Here is a 14,712-nt window from a genome sequence, read left to right as displayed (position 1 = left end):
TTTTAGTTAGTTAGTCTAACAAACTTAGAAAAAAGGAGCAGATTACATAAAGTGACTCTAAATTTAAATGTCCCAGATCAAACAGATCCAAATGTCCAGCGCGACCCACATTTGGAGGCCTTGAGTCCTCGATGCGACCGTTGCGGGTTCGACTCCCGGACCCGACGACGTTTGCCGCATGTCTTCCCCCCTCTCCTGTCAGCCTACTGTCATTTAAGGGACACTAGAGCCCACAAAAGACCCCCTGGAGGGGTAAAAAAAAAGAAAAAAAGTGTGGGCATTAAAAATAAGATTCACTGACAGAAATTAAATTAAAAACCTTTTGTAGGAACAAGCTGGGGATCCAGTCTGTCAACTTTTGAATATATTAAAAAATACTTTTCAAGACAAACCAGTTTTCAAAAGCTGAGTAAGAGACTCTAAACTACAGAAACAGTTATGGACATAAAATGTTCTTTTTTAACTTACATGATTCTTCATCCTGTTTTTATCTCAAGAAAAGATTATTAAATCTTTGATCTAATATGAAGATTTGCTTTTGGGTTTAATGCATACAGTTTTTTTTCATTATTATTCACAGTTCTATACATGTAACAGTTTTCATACCAACAAGTGATATGAAGGAGATTTCAGGTCAGAATGATGAATTCAGACACTTTGGTTTGGTTGTTCCAGGTCCTGTAAAGGTTTTTCTTCAGCTTCATCTCCTTGGTTACCATTTCCTCTGCGATCTATGAAACACAAAACAAAATGTTTTCAATAAAATCATCTTCTTCTGACTGTTTGATATCCCAAAGTAACATTATTATTAAGATGGCTTGAATAAAAACAGAATTCTGTCATTTTTAGTTTTTCAAAAGAAAATTATCATCAATCAGCAAAAAATAAAGTAAAGCAGTAAAGTTTTGACTTTTTCTGAAATTATTTCTTTTATTTGTTTCCAGATGCTTGTTGACAAAAATGAGACAATCCAGAAACCAAAGCATATTAAAATAAAAATGTAAACATTGTCATATTAAATTGAATATGTAATGAATATTCAGATGAGGCTTGTCAGATTAAAAGAACCTTTTAAATAAAACTTTCATTAAGGTAGAAGAGACGTCTTTCATTAAGCTCTAGTTTCTTTTTTTAATTGGTCTGATGTAATTATAATATTAAACATGTTTTAATTGGCTATAAGCTTCTCTGTTGAAGAAAACACAACAAGGAAGAGAAAATCTGAGTTATGTGTTTGCAATTTTTAATAGATTTATTTATAGCATTTTATGGATGAATGTTGTTGGATTTTGTTTTCTTGATTCTTGGCTGTTTTTCTTTAGTGTTGTCCAGATCCGGGGCCACAGGTTGGTCACCTCTGGTCTAAACCTGCATATCACTGTTCAGGTCAGTGGGAAAGCTGGTGAGCCATGAGTAAACCAGTCAGGTCACCAGTTCATTGCTGCTACATCAAATTATCTAGTCAGTCAGATTCAGTCACCAACAAGGAAGTTCAGTTTCCTGGTTTGATGCTCAGCTGTGATGTTCAGTGACTGCAGTCCTGCTTAGTTTATCAATGAGCAGGAAAATAAAAAAGTAAATATTTAACATAAGTTAATTATTACATAATTGTTCCATTTCCATACCTCCATCATTTCTCCCTTGTTCATTTTGAGACTTGTTGTTCCAGCATGGAAAAACTGTACACAACAGAAATTAGACAACAGTGAATATTTAGCTTAACAATATAAATGAGTGACAATATTTAATTCTCCTTAACAGTTTTTGTCTGGTAAAAATGTTTCATCAACCTGGGCAGGCAGAAAGGCTACAATAAACAACAAAGACCTAAAACAGAAAAAAGTTACTCATAATAATTTGGTTTCTTGTTTTTCTTTTCTTTTCAGACAAACACCAACAGATATTGATAAATATGTGAAAACTGCATAACTTTTCTTATACATGTTTATCTAGACAGCTCCATGTTTCTGAGTTTTACTTCTCTTCAGCTTCAGATCAGTTTTTGCAAACTATTAAAAACTATAATTTTCTATCAATTGGAAATATGCATTTATGGAGAGAATCATTAATTCACCGAAATCCTGCAAGACTTACAAAGACAATGACTGACTTACTTTGTTCACCTCTGTAGCGACGTACAACACAGTATGTGATGAAGATGAGGATGATGAGTGCTCCAACAACAACACCAACAACAACACCACCAATAACTCCAGGATCAGGTCCTGTAACAAAAAAAACAGGTTTTTAAAATTCCGCTTTTGAATATTTTGAATTCAATTTTGCATATTTTTGTTTTATTAATGAGATCAAAGTTGTGATTTATCCACAAGTAAAATACTAATTTATTCAAGACAGTTATTCACTTATTGTCTGAGTAAAGATAGAAACATTGATTGACTGAAGTTATTTAAAGTATTTCCAGTCATGCTGACCTCTCAAAGCGCTCCACACTGCAGACACATTCACCCATTCTCTCTCTCTAACACACACACACACACACACACACACAGTTATACACCAACATGCAGATCAAAAGGTATTTAGCAGTTATCTGCTTTGCCCAACTGCACATCAACATGTGACAATAGGAAAAGCTAGAAGACAAATATTCAACTCAAAGAGCCAAAATCGCTGCAGATAACAAAGAAAGTCTAAAACTAAGTCAGAGTTCCAGTAACCACTGGTTATCTAGTTAAACATATTTACCTCCAGGAACAGGAAAGTTGCCTTGGGCTCCATTTTTACCTGCTGAGGAATTACATTGAGTGTTATAGACATCAATACATTTATCTGGTTTGTCTTAAATTATCTTAAATTATCAAGGATTCTTGTTATTTGTTGATGAATGTATTTTATTCAGTTATTCAAACTTTTCAGTTGGTTTAAATCCTTTTATAATTTAATTATTTAATCATCTTAGAGATATAATATGTTTTTTCTAAAAAAAAAAAAAAGAAACATCTTATTTCTAAAAACTATCACTATGTCCTGACAGCATAACATGAGACACTCTGTGAAAACATCCAGCTCCACTGCTCTATGGTCCTACTACGATCTGCAGAAATACACTGCTCTGTCAGAAACAACCAATCAGAGCCATGAGGAAGGTTATAGCGCTAACAATCACTTTGTGTATACGCTGCACAAACCCTCCTACTTTCTCTCTGCTTTGTTACAGCTGGTTCACCACAGGGATGCTTGATATGAAAGCTCAGCTAGTTAGCATGACTATCGATGATGGTGGATAAACTGTTTCTGTAACAATAAGGATCGCACCAACCCACTACAGATCGGTGCTGCCTGTGGTGCTACTGTCACGACTTCCCACAGACAGACACCTGATGGATTCCAGTTTCACCAGTGGACTATAGGAACTGCATCCCCAGCATTCATAGCTTAATGTGGTTTAAGTGTCTGAATAACTTGATTCCTATCAAGTCATAAAACAGGCAGAAGACAAATGCTGTTGACTTTAATTAACAATTAATCAAAGTTTATGTTTGGCCTCATTTTTTCACCCATTTGGTGGAAAAATGTCACCACTAAAATTTTACATATTCCACCAAAAATGGGTAAAATCTTTTGGGGACAAAATACCTTTGGATGTAGTTTTACTCTATCATGCTATTTACTTTTATTTGAGTAAAATGTCTTGCTACTCCACCCTTTGAGTAACTTCACTAAATGAAATCAAACATGTTTTAACCAAAAACACAACAGACAGACCTAAAGGCCTTAAGCCTGCATTAGTATAAAAGGTTTTTTTCTTTAAAATACTCAATACTTAATATATACATTTGAACATGGCCTCATATTCTTGTCTGTCTGATGACACTTTAAAAATATTAAAATCAGGTGGACAGTAACTTGGTACTTTAGTCGCATTGTTACAAAATACTGTTTAACTTTTACTTAATTAAAGCTTAATACATTTCTTGGACAGTTAATTTTTACTTCTACTTGAGTAAAGATTGGTGAGATGCACAAAACGAGCGCAAACACAAAAACTATAGCATGAAACTCATAGCATGAAATGTAGCAGTAATACAACAATAAAGATTATTTTATGCACTTTTACAAAGTAAACTTGCTATTTCCTTTAAATCTTTATTTGAAATGTTAAGATTTCTGTGTTGTACCACAGAAATCTTAACTTGCTTGAAAAGGAGTAGGAAGAAATAAGAAACTTATGAACTTCTACCCCAAAAACTCATACAATATTTTCAGATGGATCCTCATTAATAAATAAATAAAATAAACAGGTTAATTAATTTTTATTTGGGTTTAGATATGTCTAAATCCAAACATCCATAGCCACACATTCATATGTTTCAGCCTCAATGTACACATTAGTGCTAACTCTCTCTCATATTTCTACATCTTGTGAAAATGACCTACTTATTTACTTTTAAATTGTAATAAATTTTGACTTTGTTTTAACTCCTCATTTAACTTGTTCATAACTTTACCCCATGAATTGAAATAAAAAAGCTTTTTCTACAAATCCTTAAGTTTGAGTTCCCCCTTAAGTACCGGTAATATCCCCATCTCTTTCAGAAAACAGGCTCTCTATGAGCTCAGGCTGAACTTTATTAGATGTGTGAGGGACCAGTTGCTGGGGACTTTAGACCAAGGAATCCCCCAAAACCCTCTTCCATTAAAATATGATTCTATTTTCTTTCCTATGAATATTTTGTTTTGCTATTATAAAGCTCTGTGTTTCATTGTCCATGTTAAGCTGAACATTCATATATATGGTGGTAATTATTCTGGCTGAGAGTGAAAAGAGTTTAGAAAGGGATCAGTTTTGAACAGGCGCTTAGGGCAGCCTTGGGTCCTAAGTTTCTGTGCTGAAGAAGCTCAGTAGAACATAGCAGCCATAGTTTGACGCACGTCGGATTTATGAATGTTGTTTGTATTTTCAGTAAAAAATGAAACTAAAAAAAATTTACAAAAACCGCATGTCTCGACATCACTATTGTTTGAGTGGGCAACAGATGCCTTAAACATGATTTGAGTCATTTTAAATTAAAGCTCTTCAAATTTAAGGATTCTAGATTTTAATACTAACGGGTTTGTTTGCTCATAATAACCAACATTATGGATGATTCTAACGGCTCGTTTCTGTAGGATATTTAGTGGCTGTAAAGAGCTTTTGCAATAATTCCCCACACCTCTGAACAATATGTTAAATATGGCAAAATCAGACAGTTATATAGAATAACTCTACATTATATTATTCTGTTATTCAGAACATGTCTAGCTTTAGCCAGGATTGATTTGCTCCTGCTTAGTTTATTCTGTAAATGTTTAATATGATATTTAGACTTAGACTTAGACTTAGACTGACTTTATTGTCATTTTGCATGCACAGGGTTTATACAGAACGAAATTTCGTTGCATACGGCTCAGGACAATGTTTTGAGCTTCCAATGTTGTGAGGTTACTCCAGAATAAAATAAAATACAGTATAAAATATGAATATAAATATAAATATAGAATATAAAGTGCAGTAATGACAGTAAAATATAAGTTATTTAGCTCTGTACATGTGCAAGGTATAAAGTGGAGACCAGATTTTAAGTGCAGTCCAGTTAAGAGTTCAGCAGTCTGATGGCAAGTAGGAAAAAGCTGTTTCGGAACCTGGTGGACCTGCACCGGATGCTGCGGAACCTCTTTCTAGAGGGCAGCAGGGAGAACAGTCCATGGTGGGGGTGTGAGGGGTCACTGATGATGTTTCGGCCTCGGGACACGCAGCACTGGGATGAAATGTCCTGAATGGAGGGAAGGGGGGCCCCGATGATCCTCTCTGCTGTCCGCACCACTCTCCTCACGTTCTTCCAGTCGGAGGCGCTGCAGCCTCCACACCACACAGAGAGACAGCTGGTCAGAATGCTCTCTGTGGTGCTTCTGTAGAACGTCTTGAGGATGGGCGGGGGCAGGTGTGCTCTTCTCATCCTCCGCAGGAATACAAGCGTTTCTGTGCTCTCTTGACCAGAGACGTGGTGTTCACAGTCCAGGTGAGGTCGTTAGTGATGTGCACCCCCAGGAATTTGGTGCTGCTGACCACCTCCACAGCCAAGCTGTTGATGAGCAGCGGAGCGTGGCTGGGCCGGTTCTTCCTGAAGTCGACAATCATCTCCTTCGTCTTGTCAACGTTCAGGATCAGGCTGTTGTCTCTGCACCAGTCCACCAGCTGCTCCACCTCCTCTCTGTAGTCCAGGTCGTTGTCGTCTCTGATGAGGCCCACCACCGTTGTGTCGTCCGCGAACTTCACGATGTGGTTGGTGGCGAACCTGGGGGCACAGTCGTGTGTCATCAGAGTGAACAGCAGAGGGCTCAGGACGCAGCCCTGAGGGGAGCCTGTGCTGAGGGTGATGACATCGGAGGTGTGTTGTCCGATCCGGAGTGACTGAGGTCTGTCGGTGAGGAAGTCTAGCAGCCAGTTGCGCAGGGGGGTGCTGAAGCCCAGGTGTCCCAGTTTTCCTGCCTGTGGGATGATTGTGTTGAACGCTGAGCTGAAGTCCAGGAACAACATCCGCACATGAGTGTTCTTCTCCTCCAGGTGAGCCAGGCTCAGGTGTAGGGCGGAGGAGATAGCGTCCTCAGTGGAGCGGTTTCGGCGGTAGGCAAACTGGAACGGGTCGAATGTGGAGGGGAGTCTGGAGACGATGTGTTCTTTTACCAGCCTTTCAAAGCACTTCATCATGATGGGAGTCAGTGCCACAGGCCGGTAATCGTTGAAAGAGGTGACTTGAGGTTTCTTCGGCACCGGAATGATGGAGGCAGTTTTGAGACAGGCTGGCACTGTGGCTTGGTCCAGTGAGGTGTTAAAAATGTCTGTTAGGACACCAGCCAGCTGACCTGCACATTCCCTGAACACCCGCCCAGGTATGTTGTCGGGGCCTGGGGCCTTCCGTGGGTTGACTCTTTTCAGAGTCTTCAACACATCGGCTGTGTCCAGGCAGAGTGCCTCTTCTTCCTGGTGGGGAACAGTTTTCTTTGCCGGAGTACTGTTCAGTGCCTCGAACCTCCCAAAGAAGTTATTGAGTCCATTTAGAAAGTCAGCATCAACTTCACCCACTGGGGGGGAGGATGGATTGTAATCTGTGATCGCCTTTATGCCTTGCCACATACCTCTGGTGTTGCTGGTGTCGTGGAAGAACTCCTGTATTTTTCGACTGTGGGTTCGCTTTGCTAACCTGATAGCACGGTTCAAGTTGGCTCTCGCTGTCCTCAGTGCCTCCTTGTCGCCAGACTTGAAGGCTGAGTTCCGTGCTTTTAGCATTTCACGTACCTCCTTAGTCATCCAGGGTTTTTGGTTGGCCTGGGTGATAATGTTCTTAGTGATGCTGACGTCCTCTGTGCACTTGTTGATGTAGGCTGACACCGTCATGGCGTACTCATCGATGTTGATCTGGTCGTTGTAAGTCGTTCCAACTGACTTTGTCATCTATTATTACACTGAGAAACTTATTAACATAAAGCCTGTCTAGAGTTACACCTTCTATCTGAACTAGAATTTTAGTATTTTTGTAGCAGTTTCCAAAAACCATGATTTTAGTCTTGTCCAAATTTAGTGATAATTTGTTATTGTCAAACCATTTCTTTAATTTACTGATTTCTATGGAAAGAAGTTGTAAGTTTTCACCAGAGACTAGAATATTTGTGTCGTCAGCAAATTACACAAATTTAATACATTAGACATTTTGCTTATGTCATTTATATACAAATTAAATAAAACTGGTCTCAGTACTGACCCTTGAGGTACTCCACACAAAAAAGTAGTTCTGGACTGGACTACAATTTCTGGGTCCTCTAACCAGAGCTGGCCCGAGGTAATGGACCGAGAGGGTCAGAACCCTCATAGCTAAATATGTTTCTGATGATGACATATGCTGGCACAGAAACTGTAACTAATTTATCCCTTGAACCAATTAAATGTTTTAACTTCACAGTTTCACTTTAATAATGAAATAAAATTAAGATGTTGAACTTTTGTCTTCAGCAGTATTGTGATAGAATCACAGTTTTCATCTATTAGATCAGCTGACTTCCCAGGTGAATTTGATCTAGAATCACCACTCTATGGTGAGGTCAACTTACTGACCTCTAGTGCTTAGAGATGTGATCAAACATAAGCTTTAATAAAGAGAGGCTAAAGCATTTCACTAATAAACAGTTTCTATTTATACTCAACAAAGACCTAAAAAGTTAAAAGAAAGTTAAAAAAAAAAAACTCTGACCAAATAACTCACCAGTAACGTAAAGTCGACAGATAGCATTGTTGAATCCATCTTCAGTTTTTACTTCACACACATACAGACCAGAGTCTTCAGTCCTCAGTCTGGACACATGGAGTCTGATTCGTCCTTCTCTGATGATGTTTTTGTCAATCTGGACTCGTCCTGAAAACTGTTCATCCTGAGAATCTGGAATCTCAACACCTTCATGGACCTGATAGAGAACTAGTTCTTCATGAGAAGTTAACAAGCTGCAGTAGATGAACAGTTCCCTCCAGGATCCCTGAGTCTTGGTGGTGAAGGTCCACTCCAGAGTGATGCTGTGGTTCTCCTCTGCCTGATAGCTGCTCTGGGTCACACTGACTTCAAATGTTGCTGCTGAGGAGACAGAGAGGGAAAGAGAGGAGCAGACACACTGAGAACTGGAACATGGGAGTCTTTCAGCTCCATCTAGAGAGCTTTCTGTCACAAAGACAAGATGGAGACTGACCACAGAGACATGAGCTGAGGATGAGGAGCAGCAAGATCCTGGAGATCATCTTCATCCTGAGAGAGGAGGAGGAGGAGAGGCAGCAGAACATCAGGAACATCATCACTAACAATACAAGGAACAACTGGATTCATAACTCAGCCTGACTTCATTTAGATCATACTTATCTCATGGCATAAACAAATAAAGATCAGTAGCTGTTCTATTACAGGATTTTATCAATCACAGCACAGATCATCTCTCTCCTCTAAAACATTTGCTGGTCTTTCTTTTTGTCTTCTTGTCGATGCATTCCTCCTCTGGGATCCAGCAGGGTCAGCAGGGTCAGCAGAGGAACTGAGTAACGGTTTACATCAGGGGTGTCAAACTCAATTTCACCAAGGGCCACTTCAGCATATTGGCCACCCTCAACGGGCCACATTGACGGTATAAATCAGGAATGCCCAAGTGCAGTCCTCCAGACTGCAACTTTTAGATGCGTCCCTGCTAAAACATACCCCAGACAAAAAGTTGACTTCCCTCATTAGCAGCAACTCAGTTCTGTAGAGGCCTATGAATGAGTCAATGATCCAGGTGTGTTAGAGAAAGAACGCATCTAAAGTTGCAGAGTGATTGGTCTGGAAAACTAGACTTGGGCAACCCTAGCATAAATGTATGAAAATACAATGTTAAAAATAAATTAAACAACACCTTATATTGTTAAATAACTGATTTTATGTATTCAAGTTTTAAATATTACATTTGAGTTTACATGGATGTAAAATTACTGCTCAGTTTAAAAATTACAATATTTTTAAACTGCTCAGCTAAACTTCGCTCTTTAGCTTGTTAGCTTGTCGATGTTTCAGTTTTATTCGCTGGGAAAATTATTCTTTGTCTGCTTTAAAGATAAGCAGACAAAGAATAAAAACAAGTTTTGATATTAACTCTCAACTTCATTCACAAAACTTTTTCGTTATTTATTACACAACGAACATGTATTTCACATAAGAACCAAACAATGAGGTGATGTTGCCTGTAATTGAACACAAAGCTGATCCTCTTCACCCTGTCACCAACTCACACACATCCTCATTGTGTTGTGTTGTGTAAATAAACACAACACAAGCAAAATCAATAAACTATATGCATATTCCAGTATGCTGAGTTTTGGTTTTACATTCATTCTATTTAAATGTAGTTTGTTTGTGCTTACTAATGTTTTCTGGCCGGATGTCTGGCACCGTTTTCCCCTGGTCAGTTCGTCCATGTCCGGTTTTAGTTCTATTCTGTGGCAATCCGCAAAACGGCGTGTAGGTTTTCGTCAGTAATGCGCGATCTGTGCTTGGTCTTGTTTAAATTCATTATTGAAAACACAGATAGGTGCTTCCAGACATGGACAAAACACGAGCTGCGTGGAGTCGAAGCTGTGGCATCAAATCAGGGGCAGTAGACGGTAAAAATCCTCGATTGAAACATCACGGGACTTCGCTCTTTAGCTTGTTAGCTTGTCGATGTTTCAGTTTTATTCGCTGGGAAAATTAATAATCAGCTTGAGGTGACTCTGCTGCACTCTAGTGGCGAGAAGCCGTAATGTTGGCTGGTAAGAATCGGACGGCATTATGGGAGATGTAGTTTGTAGTCAATTCGTGCTCAAAACCTATTTTAAGTCAATCAATGGGGCTGTAAAACGGTGGTGGGGGGAGAGGGCCACATAAAATGACGTAGCGGGCCACATGTGGCCCGCGGGCCTTGAGATTGACACATGTGGTTTACATGAAGGCAATTCCTAACTCTCTTCATTGATGACGTGAGAGACGGGGCCTCCCTTTCTGTCTCCTCTCCAGGGGCCTCATGTATAAAAGTGCTCAGTTTTCACAAAACATTTGCGGACAAATTTAGAAAGTGCAGCGCAGAAAATAATTCTGGTGTATAAAGCCATATGGACGCACATTCCTGCGGACCTTTCGTTTATAAATCCCAATTTGCGGAAAATAGAGCGCAGCTACTGCTCCGCCCTGTTGCCACCCATAAATACATATATAGATTAGTATAAATGCCCAGAAGGCTGTCACCATGTGTCCCAGTAACCGTGACAACAGTCCTTGCTTGTAGCAATATAAGCATTTATAATACTGATAATTATATATTTATTTAATAGGTGCTGTCAAGGCACATAAGGCCACTTCACAAAAAATAAAAGTAATAAATTTTAAAGACAATATTCCAAATAGGAAAATATTTATGCAAACTTTCACACCACCTTCCTTTTTATACATGCTGACTTGTGCTTACATATGGTTTATTTATATATGAGGCCCCAGTTTCTAGAGTTTCAATGTTTCTAGAGGTCATCCAAGGTCAACCAGCCTCCCCACCTTCATAAAATCAAACAAAATTGGTGTCAATCAACTCGGCTACGTTTGTGCAGCAAAAAACTGATATTCATTGACCTTTGATGACCTCTAGAAACATTTCTTTATATCTTTAAAATGATAGCAGCACAAATGAAAAATGTTGCTGCACAAACCAGCACAAACGTTTGACACCAATTTTTTCTGATTTGAAGAAGGTGGGGGGCCAACTTCAGGTCTGTGATGAAGTAGTTCTGTTAATCTGACGCATCATCACACCTCCACCACCGTGCCTCACACTGGGAGGGGTTGGGCTGCTGAGGATTTTTACTGCCTGTTTCCTTTAGGAAACTGTCAAGGAAACCAAGATCATCCCATTTCCCCATGCTGAAGATTTAAGTTTTACAGTAATAATAAATAAAGTTATCTTTAAAATGAATCACTTAAGTGACATCTAGGCCCAACAGTAGACTTAAATGTCAATAAAATAAATCTGCTTTGTGTTGTTTTTGTCTCCTGCAAACTTTGCTTTAATTCTACGTCTTTTTTCTATCTAATCATAATAAATCATAGTCAGTCAGAAAGAGTCATGAAACAGGAAGAGCAGGTTTCCTGGACAAAGAGGAAGTAACTTGAAATGGTGTAAAAAGCTGTAACTGCAATTAAACATCACTGATATGTTGGAGGTAGATGGTAGGTGAAAGGGTTAAGGGAAAAAGGGGGAACTAACAGGAGAGCAGAAATGATCAACGCCTTATTTGGAAGCAGGTTATTGAACAACGTAAACGTTTCAGAGAAAAGGTTGTGCAGGCAATGGACATAGCAGGTTGATCAACCCTGAGACATTAGCACAGACATCAGGACATAATGTCTGTAAGACAGTGATGGATATGAGATCATCTGTCCAAGCAGACAGCCAATGAAAACAAGCACAGCAACAGTACTAGCCAATGCAAACGCACCAAAAGGGGGATAAACCCTATAAAAGGTGGGAGCAAAAGAGGAATCTTTGGTAGGATCCTCCAGGCAGCTGCGAGCCAAGATCGAGATGGACAAAGAACTCTGCAGCTGAAGAAGAGCCGGGGCCACAGAGCTGAAGACTGTCCTGCACATGGGGACCAACCGGTCAGGCCCACAACCTGTGGCTTCAAATCGCACTTCTCTCATCAGCTGGGTTCAGACCCCAAAGACAAAGGCAAAGAAGAAGAACTGGTGCCTTCCTTCCTGCCAGCACCAAGTCCTGTGTGACCTCAGCATCCATGCGGAGAAGAAGCTCATCAGACCTACAGAGATCCCTGCCTTCATCGATCAACTTCCTCCTCCTGCTGCAGCACCTTCATCATCATCAGGCCAGGTCTGGGGTTCGAAATGCCAAACAAAGGTTCCCTTTTTTAGTTCTCAGTGTTTCTCAGTATTAGGGAAAGACAGACTAGATGATTGATTTTACTTATTTGATTATTTCTGAATTAAGCTGTAGTGACCCTTGCAAAAATGCCTTACTAATAAAATATTTAGCATAAAGAAAATCTAAAAGATTGTTGTGGACATTCAGTTAATGAGTCACCTTAAAGTTCTTTGATTGTTGTAAAATATCTCTGATGTTTGATTCTGGAGAGGAAAAAGTGGAAAATGTTTTTAGGTTGCTGGTAGCCCAAATGTAAAACAACATCCTTGGGACTCGCCGAGTCACTAAAACCTACCTGGTTCAATAACAAGAGCAAGTTGTAATTTAGAGAAGGAGCGACCGTTAACAGGTGTGCTCTGTGAAACTAGTTGGCTGCAGGCTGATCAGTCTGGCTAATTCACAGGGGGAAGAAGGGTGGGACACCTGGATGTAGGCCGTCAGGAACCAGGCGAATCATTTCTCTAAACCAGTTTAAACAAAGTTTACTTCAGTTCTGGACAGGGTAAATCCCAGCAGATTTAGGAAACTCAATTAACCCGTTAGATGGAGAGCTGGTAGAATATGGCATGAGCAGCAGTGATGTGTCCAGTCCTGTCCCCAGTGGACGGCTGTCCTGCATGTTTAGCTGGGTTGGGTTCATCTTAAAATTAAACCTTAAATATCCAGGATTTGATGTTTCAGACGCTGACGGACGATTTAAAACATTTTCTCATGAAGCTTCAGGTAAAATTTTATTTCACGGCTCAGATGAAAAGTTCTGATCAAAAAAACTGACAGGAAATAGATCCAGTGATATCAGATCTGCTAACCTTAGAGTGTAATTATTCCTAAGGAAACCTGAGACGTCTTCATGCTCTGAGTTAAAGTTCAGTTTAAAACATTCAGTCATATTTTCAGATAAAATCAGATTCTCACCCAGAGCAGCAGAACACAGAATCAGAACCAGCAGGAGAGAGGAGGTGGTCCAGTTCAGCATTGATGCTCTGTTAGAAATAATAAAACACATTAATTATAGACATTATTTCTCCAAGTCATCACATGCAGAGAACCGAAAATTGTACTCAAGTAGCAGTAGCACTACTTCAACATATTTTTACTCAAGAAAAAGTAAAATAGTATTTGGTAAAAACTCAACTCAAGTACTGAGAAACTGATCAAATTATCAATCATTTAATATTTTAAAATTACATCGTCAGACAGACCAAAATATAAGTTTTGTGGAACTTTTGGTGTTTTAAGGACAAAAATGACAATAATTTATATAAGAAAATAAAATAAAAAATTAGGTAATATATATATATTATTTTTTTCCAAATCAGTTTCTTTCCATAAAAAACTTATGAAACTTTAACAAAAACTGCAGGTGTGTGTCTGTGTTTGAATTCTTGGTTAAAACATGTTTGGTTTTCATTCAGTGGGTAGAAAATCCAGAGATTTTACTCAAGTTAGAAACATTTCAGAATAAAATTACTCAAGTAAAAATGATGGCGAAGTAATAAAAACTCCTAAAAGTACATTTGTTCTAAAAAGTTACTCAAGTTAATGTAACAAGTTACTATTCACTCTGATCACATGATAATTATAGAGGTGTAGTCATTTCAATATGGCATCCAGATGAAGAACAAAATGGAGGATTATAAAATGTTTCACTTAGACTGATCTGATCTGCAGATTCTTAATTAGTTTAGCTTAAAGTTTAGTTTTAGTTTAAAAACTCATGCAGAAAACAAACGAGAAGCTGGTAATTAGTATAAAACTTTTAGTTTCAGTTTAGTTTCAGACCGAAACATCTTTGTTAACTGGGCGTTTCTGTAATAATCGCTGTTACACAGAAACGGACGTTTTTTCAGCAAACATGACGCATAGAGAAGAAAATATGCATATATACATAGTAAATATTTAATAATTAAAAGCTGAAATGACCTTTGCACCGAAATCTTCATGAAAAAAAAGCAGCGCAGTCACGTAAAATAGGCCCGCATTACGAAAATCAACACATGGCGAGAAATTCAGCTTTTAGTCAAAACCTCTACAGAGTTTATAGCGTTGTTATTAATATAAAGACATGTTATGTAATAAGAAAAGAGCGAAACAAACTTGAACAGAAACATGAAGAATTGTACTAATATTGCTGCTAAAACTTTGTTCCAACATCAACTAAACCTTCCTTTAATGTGTGAATTTTCTAAACTATTTAAATCTGCAAACATGAATAAAAACGGACCTTTTCAGATCTTC

At 38.7% G+C, this 14,712-nt stretch overlaps 1 protein-coding gene across 1 annotated transcript; it reads right to left on the bottom strand.

Annotated features, from left to right (window-relative positions):
- Positions 1 to 203: 203 nt before the first annotated feature.
- On the bottom strand, positions 204 to 14,706 carry LOC111607991 (butyrophilin-like protein 8). The gene is made up of 9 exons (XM_023330141.1): positions 14,699 to 14,706; positions 13,390 to 13,457; positions 8,737 to 8,792; positions 8,262 to 8,624; positions 2,710 to 2,748; positions 2,115 to 2,225; positions 1,626 to 1,679; positions 607 to 731; positions 204 to 244 (listed from the first exon to the last, which is right to left on the bottom strand). Exons 3-8 carry the CDS (start codon positions 8,789 to 8,791, stop codon positions 649 to 651), a joined length of 705 nt encoding a protein of 234 aa, XP_023185909.1. The 5' UTR covers position 8,792; positions 13,390 to 13,457; positions 14,699 to 14,706; the 3' UTR covers positions 204 to 244; positions 607 to 648.
- Between the last annotated feature and the right edge of the window lie 6 nt (positions 14,707 to 14,712).

The sequence above is a fragment of the Xiphophorus maculatus genome, unplaced genomic scaffold, assembly GCF_002775205.1.
Source record: "Xiphophorus maculatus strain JP 163 A unplaced genomic scaffold, X_maculatus-5.0-male Unplaced_Scaffold_BN229, whole genome shotgun sequence".
In the NCBI taxonomy this organism is placed as follows: Eukaryota; Metazoa; Chordata; class Actinopteri; order Cyprinodontiformes; family Poeciliidae; genus Xiphophorus; species Xiphophorus maculatus.
The sequence above is the reverse complement of the archived record's forward strand: the minus strand, read 5'-3'. Positions and strand labels throughout refer to the sequence as shown.